Source organism: Mesitornis unicolor, unplaced genomic scaffold, assembly GCF_000695765.1.
Source record: "Mesitornis unicolor isolate BGI_N332 unplaced genomic scaffold, ASM69576v1 scaffold20118, whole genome shotgun sequence".
In the NCBI taxonomy this organism is placed as follows: Eukaryota; Metazoa; Chordata; class Aves; order Mesitornithiformes; family Mesitornithidae; genus Mesitornis; species Mesitornis unicolor.
In genome coordinates, this window is record NW_010201461.1 from 24,425 (window position 1) to 35,732 (window position 11,308).

Sequence of the window (11,308 nt, forward strand, 5' to 3'; positions counted from 1 at the left end):
ATCCATATACACCAATATTGATGTATTTGTAAAAACATCATAGAGGAGTTCTTTCCATTACCTCTTGCTCCAAAGAACTGTTAGCACCTACCAGCTGCTAGATAGGTTTTGAACAAATAAAGTTCCAGTTTTTCTCAAGTTTCCCACAGAGGACCACTATATTCTTCCCCGAGAGCTACCAAAGACATTTCAGTTCCTGCCACAACCAATGGGCAATAGATACAAGCATCTCTTTAGCAAAGCCATTGAAGTTTACTGTTTTGGTTTTTTTTTAAACAAAGATAAACATCATGAGTTCCTGTTCTCCTGAGCACTATTCGATTTACATACACTAATTCTGAATGGGGAGAAAACAGCTCATTTTGCCATTTACTGCCACTGTGGGCTGCCGATTGCCAAATGATAGCTGTTAGCAGATCTGTGCCTACATTTATCCTCACCTTTTGATAGTCCTTTTAAACCATTTTGTGAAGTAAGCTGGCATTTTGAGAGCTCAATGTAATTTGAGAATGGTACCTGATGGATTTCCAAGTGCCTGACTGGTGTATTTAATAATATTTTCAATTTCCCACTTGCATTTTAAGTCTCAGTGTTTCCATAGTTTCTTTCATTCAAGCATCCAAGTGGCTGATCTGCTGGGAACAGCTGTATTATTTAAAACCTACTCCACTTGAACTGTCTCCTTGCTCACAAAGATCTCCATGGGCAAAACCTGAGTAGCTATTGGCACTGATGCCTCAGGACAATGCTTTGAATAGACAAGGTTCTGAAAGTGTTTTTAAAATACAAACACACCAATATCACATGATCTCATATTTTAATAACCCCATTCCATGTGTCAGTAACAGAGGAGGTGCGCTAAAGAGAGAGAACATCTGCCAGGAACATTGTTAATAGTACTTTGCTTAATGAGTTTGTGCAACCCTCCATTCACAAAACTGAATCAATGTATGTATGTGCCTTTCTAGGGCTTCAGGCTAAATAAAGGGGGATTTTTAATCATAACTTGTAGTATTTACCATGTATTTTCACAGGTTCTAAAGGCAGAAATGCTTGCTTTTACATTTTCCAAGTGCAAGCAAAAGCACAGCCAGAATTCTGCTACAGTCGTTTTCCAGCAAGCACATAATGCAGAAAAAATACTAGTACATGCAGAAAGCAAGCTACTTCAAAACTGCCCAGTAATGATGTGATCAGTTGAAATTATTTTGTTACTAGATTGTCCATCATACACATGAGACAGAATTCACTCTAATTGGAAAGCATATTGCACCAATGCAGTAGAATTGCTCAGGCCAGAAACATACTGAGGGCTTATGTACACCGGTTAACAAAATTGTTCTAAAATTGCACAATGGAGCCTGAAATTAGGCCCAAAAGAGTTTGGAGATTTGGAAGGCGGGAGAAAGGTTGCACATGGAGGAGTTGCCATGGTTCCAGTCTGACAGAACAAAGGGCAACTTGTGCCAAAGTGAAGATTTCACAGTGATTCTCAGCACAGTAGACAGAACACAGGTATCTCCACTGACTTTTCTTGCATTATTTCTTTGAATATCCCACAGTGCTGGGAGGTAGGTACCTATGTACATCATCCATTTGTTATCTGGTTGCACTAATGTTGCTCTGCAGGCCAGCAGAAATACCTCCAAATGCAGTTTGGCTTTTGCCCATAATCTAGAAAATATTTTTAAAACGCAACATAATGAATGTTTTCTGAAGGAAGGACTTGTATCACAGAAGATACCACAGATCTCAGCAAGGACTCAGTTTCCTACATTTGTATCCATGTTGACTGTCATTAAAACAAAACTAAACCATCAAACAAAAAAGTGGGCCCCACATCAGGTCATTTTACCCAACCTCCACCCACAGCTCAGTTTAGCCAGTAAAAGTTATTTTACAGATAAACCAAGTAACACCATTCTTGCCACAACTACTTACAGTAGAAAATACAAAAAATGTGCATGCAGGTAAATTAAAAAGAGCAAACACTTCTCACCTTTCCACATATGCTCTGAAAAGACAAATATCAAAAAACGCGACCAGTGCACTACCCCTACAATTTTCCAGTTGTTTTTGGTGAAAATCGGAGTATCTGTATAAGTAGTTACAGTTAGCGCTATTAAATAAGGGAGATAACCTGTTCTGTGTCCTTTTTGTTGACCTTTGAGCTGCATGCACCACTAGCTTCTCACAGGAAGACACATCTAGCTCCAAAAATTACATGCTGTAACTAGTATGGTCAATCCTTCAGTGAGTGCGAAACAAAAGACAACGGATACTGACAGCTCTTTTAGAAAATATATGAGGAACTGTGGAAATAATAATTTGCAGACCTAGATGGTCATTAATAATACATTCTGAGGCTGTTCTAGTTTAAAATAACTACTAGAAAATTCACTTTTAAATTCGTTTAAAATATTGCAGAGATTTAAATGACGTCTTTAAATAAAACAAAAATAAACAAAAACCACCCTGTAGCCAGCAGATGGTGCTACATTCAAGCAGTATTTCTGAAGTATGCCATCAGCCTGTGTGCCATCAAATTACTGCTTCCTTCAGTCATTTCTAAACAGGCAACTATTTAAATAAGCATTTATCCTGGCCTGCTCGGAAACACCAATTACAGCTCTCTTGCACTGACTGCTCCTGGTCTCATGCTCCTAACGATGCTAAACTCTCTTTTGGCTTCTAATCACCATTTTTGTCACTTTTGGCTTTATTAGTAGAAGTCAGTCTTTTCAGGAACAATACTGAGATATGATGCCTCTTGGCATCTACATACTTCTGCTTATGTACTCTGAAATCTTGGGTCTGAGGAAATTAATATTTTTTCCATTCACTTCCCTGCAACCAGTTGAGTCATTGCAGGTATCCAACTTAACTCCTGAATTTCTAAATTATGGTATGATTCTTGTAGTGAACTGACACAGAGAATTTCATCATCATAAAGCCTACTCTGGAACCACTGGTGAAATAATCTTGTTCCATGCATGAAAAACACGTTTTCCACCAGCATGTCTGAAATACCCAGTGTATCACAGCAAAAGCAACACAAAAAATATACACTTCTTACTCTATCCCCTGGCCCAGCACCAAAGCCCGCACAACGCATGTCCTTAGCAGGTTTCATCTGAACCAAGTGCAGCAGCCTCCAAAGCAAGGGCAGAGGGCAAATGGAATAAAATAATGCAAAGGCAAATAGATTAAAGTAACTCATGCTTAAAATTCTCCCACCAAAAATTCCAGTTTTACCTAGAAGACAATAAAAATCAATCTGTCTCCCAAAAAAACCTGATTTGGTCATCATTCAGAAATTTGACTGATTGAACGTCCATGTTTTGGCAAAACCTTCCTCAACTGTAGCATTCAAGAAAAGGCACAAATGAGACCTGAAACTATGAATGCAGGAGTCCCAGTCCCATCTGCAGCCCATTCAAAAGGCTGCAAAACCTAAATAAGGCCAAACTGGAACACGCCCAGAAAACCAACCTTAGCATCCTCCACACAAGTGACTTGTGACAGACATGGCTTTTCCTCATTGCCTGTCTGTAGTCTCCCATTATATTGCTCCTGTAACAACACAATCTTGAATAGGAATGACTCATCAATGCCTACAGCTCCAGAAGAGAGATGGAAGTTGGTCCCTTCCAAACCAAACCATTCTGTGATTCTATGAGATAAAGGCACTTCCCTACCTTACTGGGATAAGGAAAGGAAATAACTGTAGTCAGAGATGATCAGATAATATGACTGTAGAAGTAATCAAGATAAGGACTCTTTTAGGGTTAAGCTTTCAGAAAGTAACAGTGGAACTGCCTAAACAAGTACTGTGCTTTGGGTTTTTTTTAATACTGCTTAACTGATCAAGATCCAAATCTGATTGGGGGGGAGGGGCAGGAAGCATACATAAAGCGATAACCAGGATTTTAATAAGATGCTTTGCAGTTTGCTGATGTTCCAGAAAGATGCAAACTCTGCAAGTTTCCTCTTGCAACTGTGTAATCTTACTGAAGGTAAATTATACTTGAACTAACATCTACTTCTGACAATCTGAATTAAGGATGTTTTGTTTCATGTGCTTTTTAAAAACATATCATTATTATAACATGATAATTCCAGTCAAAGGGGAGAAAATCAAAAAGAGAAGCATCGATCTGTTCTGAAGTACTTTATTTGAAGAGTAAATTTTATTTCAATGTCAGCTGTTTTAACCAAGACATAATACCTCTGCTTACAAAGAAAAAATGAGTTCAGAACCCACTACACACACTTGGATACTTATAACAGCTTTGTTACAATCAACAATACTTTCCTTTCACATAGAAAAGCATTTACTTAGTACACTGAAGACAAAAAGCTATCTGAAATCAATTAGTTACCATGTTTGTTTTAAGGTCTCCCACTGCTGCAGACTTCATCTCCGTAATGCAGCTTATCTTTGCTTATGTTGCTTCATTCCTTCCTTTTCTTTGTACACTGCAGACCAGAGTACGGCAGTCGGCATCTGCACACGTTTGGAGCTATGCATTTTCCGCCATGTTGACAAGGCAGTTTACATACAGCTGAAATGAGACAGCAGATACATAGTACGTCCTCAGCACAACACAGGATCATTTTTCTTCTTTGTCTTCCTGTGCTAGCAGAATTGTTCCCTGGTGACTGCACTGGGACAGTATAAATAAAAGCATAATGGAGGAACTGAAAAGCAATGCTTCTCAATTTATGGCATTGCAGCCTTCACTGGAATACAGCCACAGTACATCTAGTCTTATTCATGCTTTATTCCCCTTTTTAAGTACTATCATTTCTGTTGTTCTTTAAGGCACGGACTACTTTTGAGATTGATGCCTTCATGAAAGAAAGGGAATAATAAAAATTCATGCTGAAAATTCTTCAGGCCAGCTCTTGGTTCCACATCCATGAGGATTCAGTTGCCACATACCAGCTGTTGCTCACACTCTACCCTTCTGCTCCACCACAGGAAGGGCAGAGGAGGACTGAGCGGGCACTGCTTTGGTTGTCCCCCAACTACACGTCAGTTCAGCTAACAAGCCAGGGGCTGCAATTTGCTTATGAGCATCTACACTAACAGAAGTCAAACTGGATGCAGATCTAGTTAGCTTGGGAACAGTGATTATTTTGACATGAAGAACATGAACACTTCTGCCATTAGTGCTGGTGCAGGGAATGGAGCATTTGTCAAGTTCTTTGCATCACCCATACTTACCTTTTAATATCATCCTCTATCTTGACATACTCATGAATACAAAGGATAAGCATTTTGCTGGTCAAATGGGAACATTAAAGTATAATTTGTTAATGTTTGCTTGACTGTGTATATTGCAGAAGAACCAATGCTATCTGATTGGATTCCCACAGCCACACAAAAGTTTCAAATGCAAAGGACTTATTCTGGATACCTTACACACACAATATCCAGTTCAAAAGCGATGTTTAAATGAGCTTTCTCTCTATCTCCCAGAGAGCAAACAAAAAACCTTTTCCTTTTTTTTTCAGTATTATTGCATTTAATATCAGGGCAGTGCTATTATGAGCATACAAGGCCCTTCCAGAGAAGGGTAGACTAAAGGTTTTACAATCATCATCTGTTTTTGTGAATCAAAATTACGGAAAATGCAAGTGGCTGCTCAGCAACAGTGTCAGTCAGTACTAATCCTGATTACAGCCAGCTTCCTCTTACTCTTTTAAGAGCACCTGGAGTTGATTCTGCGAACTTGGCCTCAAAGCGAGAAGCAAGTTTCAATTTTCCATGTCCATAAAATTTAACGAAGCCTCTAACCCACATCAGTAATGACAGTGTTTCTGTAATGGCCATTTTCAGTTCTTTATACTGGGGTCTCGGTTTATAGGAAATATTTCAGAAATACTGACAAGGCATACCCGGTAATGAATTTGGTGACAACCAAAATCTGAAGCTGAATTTACTTAAAGTGGAAAAGTTCTGCCTTTCTGACCAAATTGAAAAGCCAACTACTCCTTATGCATACTTGTAAGATCCCCAGCGTGCAGAAGCAGCTCTCATTTACTATTCCAAGGTACTTTCCTAGCAGCTTGGTTAGGCATTGAAGATTTGAACACTATATTGGTAAATCAAACAGGTACAGAAAAGGGTAAACGAAAAATGTCAGAAGTCATTTACCTAAGTGACATGCTCCACCGACCCATCCAGCTGGACAGCTACAAATCCCAGGAGCCACACAAGCTCCATTATTGCGACAACCTTGAGGACAAATTGCTAGAAGAAAAGAATGGGTAAGTCAGCAGGATTTATAAAACTGATATAAAAGAATCCTGACAGAATGAAAGATTCAGGATGATACAAATCAAAATGGCAAAACACATTTTCTTCCAGGCCAGATACTCAACTGGTGTAACATAAAGGCACTTCCAGGACCATGGAAATGAAAAAAAAAATACGTGCTGTGTTAAGTATTTTGGTTCAATGTTAAAAAATGTACACTTCAGTGCAAAATAATTTGACTCTATTTTATCTGAGTATGTACCAATAATGTAGGTCTTTATTTCCGTTGTAATGCAATGATATTTCTGTAGTTACTAGCCTCTTAATACTTTTAAAATGCTTTCGTTACTGCAGTTGTAATTGTAATCAGTGTAGATATTTTCATGAATGTAGATACCTACCTTCTTGGCATCTTGATCCTGTCCAGCCAGAGGCACAAAGGCACTTCACAACTCCATTGACAGAGATGCATTCCCCACCATTTCGACAACCTCCTTCACAGCTTACTGCGAAAGAATAGCATACGCAGTGCATTTCAGAAGCTGCACAGGACTTCAAATAATTATCTTTAAACAGCTGGACTACCATCAACTACTTGCTTTATCACATCTGCAAACACTAAAATTTCAACTATTCAGTGCAAAGCACAGTTCTATATGGAGTGAGTGAGGGTGACAGAATCATGTCTGCAAATGCCAATTCAAAGTGCAGTTAAAATTAAGCATATGCTTAAAAGCTTGTTGAGCATTTAGCCTGAGAATACCACCAAAAACACACGATTATCACTATGGCACAGCTTTTACTCTCCCCAGCTGTGAGCCAAATGTTCATCAGCTACACCACTGCTCATCAGCTATACCACAGTAACTACTGACATGCACATTTCTATCCATCTTGCCAAATCACAGCTTGTACACCAGTAATGTGGTCAAGGAGTCACGTATTTCCTTACCTGACAGGACCTACACATAACAAGAGGGGGAAGGGGACAGTACTTTGACAAATGAACCTGTGACTATAGCCAAGTTGAGTGGTCCCTTTCAAAAGGCCAACTCTCTAAGTCAGCCTCCTCATTGAGCCCTGAAGACCTCATTAATGAAGTATTATTTATGCCAGGCATATGATTGGTATCATCTGTAGTGTGCACCATCTTTGAAATCTGGCATAATCACTGTTCTGTACAAGTAAATACATCCTTTCACAAGCACTAATGTAACTGTATACACCAGCTTCACTGTACTGAAGAGAAAAAACTATGCTTCATTACAATGATGGACAGTTGGGATGTCTCCTTGATACTTGGCAGGAAAAAGGTCCAAATCTCTGTTCAACCACAGGTTTTGAGCATGATTTCAGCTAATGGATTTTTGGCACAAATGCTGAATGCGCAAGGACATGCAAGTCAACTCCAGCACAGCTAGAAAAGCTCTTCAAAGCCTGTTTGCATATTACTTTGTCACACAGTATAAGTTAATATATTTAATATTGGTTGTATTTGGTTGATCATGGTGACTAGGAGAAGTACCTGAAGACTCAAGGAAGGCAAATACCACTCCAGTCTTCAAGCAGGACAAGGAGTACCAAGAGAACAACAGGATGGTCAGCCTGACCTCAATCCCTGGTATGGTTAAGGAGCAGCTGATCCTGGAAACCCTTTCCAGGCACATTAAGGACAAGAAAATCATCAGGAATAGTCAGCATGCCTTCACAGTGAGGGAGACCAAGCACTGGCACAGGTTTCCCTGGAAACTTGTGAAGTCTCCATCCTTGGAGATATTCAAAAAACTGTCTGGACAGGGTCCTTGGCAACTGGCCCTAAAGCAGGGGGGGTGGACAAGATGACCTCCAGTGATCCCTCTCAACCTCAGCCATTCTGTGATTCTGTGTGATCCTGTAATAATAGCACATCGCACCACGCTCCAAGTTCATACTTCCAGGCTCCATATACCACAGTACTTAATGGTGAGCACAACCATGTGCTCTGCCTTACAGGGATAATACGGTAACAAATACAAGTAGGACTTTTAACCAGATACAACTCCAAGCCTAGACTGTAGTATTAACATAAACTGAATCTTCACTCTGCTTTTTCTATTTAAGTATTGCTTCTCACCTTGCTTCTGATTAAGGCTTTTCTGAAAATGTCAAGCTCCTCTTTCCTATGGGGTCCCTGTCAAGACCCCACAAACCTACACCTTCAGTCAGCTTTTAGGAAATAATAAAAAAAAAAATCCTTTTGCTGGAAAATGAAGCTGACCATGCTCCAGTGTAGCTCATTACTGTCAACACTGTTATGTCTACTCAAAATGGTTATTTCCCAATGCATTACACAACAGTACTGTGTTATAAAAATCCTCGTTAGAAGACACTTCCTCATATTTTTAATTCCTCTACAATGTTAACAATTTTGATATCAAATTGTTATCACTGGCAGTTGAATTCCCATTCAGTCTGGTTAACATCCTAGAGGTACAGTTTAAGCTTCTACAAACTTAGACAGATGTTACCATCAGTCAGGCATGCTCAGGTCATGCTTTCTTCATAAAATACCAAATACAGCTTTATTTAAAAATAAAACAAAAACAAACCCAGACCACCTAACACCACCACCTCAGAGAACTGCAGAAGCTAGCCAACTTCCCTCCCCAAGTACCAATTAGGTTATACTCCAAGTGAATTCTTGTAGCTTTTTCACATTTGGAAGAAAGAAAGAAAATGCCCGCAGAATAAACATCAAGCATAAATACAGAATCCTGTGATGTGTTGCTAGCTGCTGTAACCACAGTCAGACAGAATGCTTATTAAGTTCTCAGCACAGTGATGACTGCCCAAGTAATTTATCAGCATCTTTTCAAAAAGAGCTCCTAGAAATGTTTTAAGTGCCAGGCTGAGGCTCTTCCTCTGAAAGGAAAACAATGCTCTCCTTTCCTTCACTCTCTAGGGGTATCTTGCCTACTGTATCATTTTCCCCTCAAATGATTTCAAGTTTGCTTCCCCTTTTATTCAAGAACTCAAATTACCATCATAACAATGTTTTCTTGGATTGCCTTTTCCAATTAATGCATATATTCAATAAGCTTCATAAAAGCATAAAAATTGGTCTTTGCTTCTTCTCATCTGTCGTCTCCCATTATCTATCAACAATACATTGCCACACATATCTTCAGCAACTTGTACTCAATATTACCATTTTGCAGATACTACATAAAAGTTTCAACCACCTAACGCAGAAATATGTATCTATCAATACAAATAATCTCATTAAATTATTTAAAGTCTGTTATAAAGCTAAACAGAATATTTACATAACACATAAACAAGGTATTTTCCAAAGGAAAAAATTATCTCGGATTCTCACAACACATTTCAGTACATATACTCCACCCCACTCTCCTGCAAACATGCAGATCCTCTAGGCCACATCTTTTTTTCACAGCAAAGTCAGAAGTCTAAGGAATTAAGGTCATTATTTCAAAGTGCATTAGATCCTGGACTTGAGGAGTCCCAAATTAATTTTGTCTGTTTTCAAAATCCTTGTCTTTCCAAATTATTGCTTGTTTGGTTCTTACTCACCTTTATGACAGTATCTACCCCCATAGCCAGGTGGACATCTGCATTTTCCAGGTCTGAGGCACTCCCCACCATTTTTGCATTTTGGATAACACGTTGCTGTAAGATGGACAACAAAGTTTGGATAAATACTGGTAAAGCTTACCAAATTTACTTCTTAAGTCCATAAGAAATTTGCATTATTTTAGTTTCTGAGCATGCACTTTGTCTTCACATTTCCTAAGACACATTTGTCCTGCCATCCTACATTGCCAATCAGGTGAAATAGTTTTCCTGCACAGAGAGCCTTCCACTATTTTAAGCTTTTAAACACTCAAAACTAAGGAAGTCTTTGGACCCTAGATAGAAGAGGCAGAAGAAAGAGTCACATTAAAAAGGAATCAAAGGAACACAGTTGGGCTGCCAAAGAAGATTTTGATAACTGAAGTCAAGAAATGACAGGTGAGAAAAGAGGTGATAAGAAGAAAAGATTTAATAAAAAATGCTGCAACTTCAGGGGAATCTTCTGAATCTTAAGATGAAATATCAGACTTCACTTACTGGATTCCTACACACCTCCCTTACAAAACTACATGCTTATTTCCTCATATCTCTTCTCTAAAATGTCTCCAAACGTAAGTCAGCACCTTCTCCTCCACCCTCTTTTTCTGCCCCAGAGACCTTTCTGAAATGTACTTTTTGTTTATAAAATCACCTGAGAGAAATGTAACTTTTTTCATAAATGTAATTATCTGTTGGGAGAAAAACATATATGATTGTCATAGATTCTGCAACCTTTCCATTGATGACAACTTGGGCAGGTTGGATAAAGCGCAAATAAAAATCTTCATTTTGCAAAATTCTGGGTAAATCCAGTCAGACTGAAAACAAATTACTTATCATATAGCTCTCCTCGCTACTCATAAATCACTCCTGAATCAGCTCTGGTGCCTGAGAAAACATTTGTTTATTCACACACAGATTTTAGAAACCCGTGTGCTCCAGCGAGTCTCATCTGAATTAACTGCAGGCATGAGATGATTTCTCTACATCACATTGCTTTATGCTTTTCCTGGATAAGTGAGAAGTCTGAAACAGAGGGAAGAAAAGGGAAAAGGCGAGCAGTGAGTAACACCACACTGATTTTACCCTTACTGCACTCCCAAGCAATCCAACTGAAGAATAGAGAATTTTTCCCAGTATCTGCAGAACGAGTATTTGCATGCAAATAAAGGACACAGACACGTATGAAAGAACCATTCAGCCCTCAGCTCTGCGTAACTCTTTTACCAGATGCTTTCAGTTCATTGGAAATACCACGCAAGAACTCTCAATTTAAGAACAACTCTATTATTATGTTATTTCACATGTTTTTATAAAGTTTACCTATTTATGCTGAAAGGTACTAATATGGCAGTGGTATCTGGATGTCACTGTGAAGTCACATACACAGAGTCGGAGAGCAGCCCTGCTGTGAAGATCTAACACTTAAAT

The 11,308-nt window shown here is 38.9% G+C and overlaps 1 protein-coding gene across 1 annotated transcript; it reads right to left on the reverse strand.

The window, feature by feature from the left end:
* Positions 1-4,455: 4,455 nt before the first annotated feature.
* Positions 4,456-9,934, reverse strand: LOC104533401 (von Willebrand factor D and EGF domain-containing protein-like; the record flags this gene model as incomplete). The annotated part of the gene is made up of 4 exons (XM_010190105.1): positions 4,456-4,565; positions 6,164-6,259; positions 6,667-6,771; positions 9,839-9,934. Coding segments are annotated over 4 exons (407 nt in total), but the record flags the coding sequence as incomplete, so codon positions are not given.
* Positions 9,935-11,308: the final 1,374 nt, after the last annotated feature.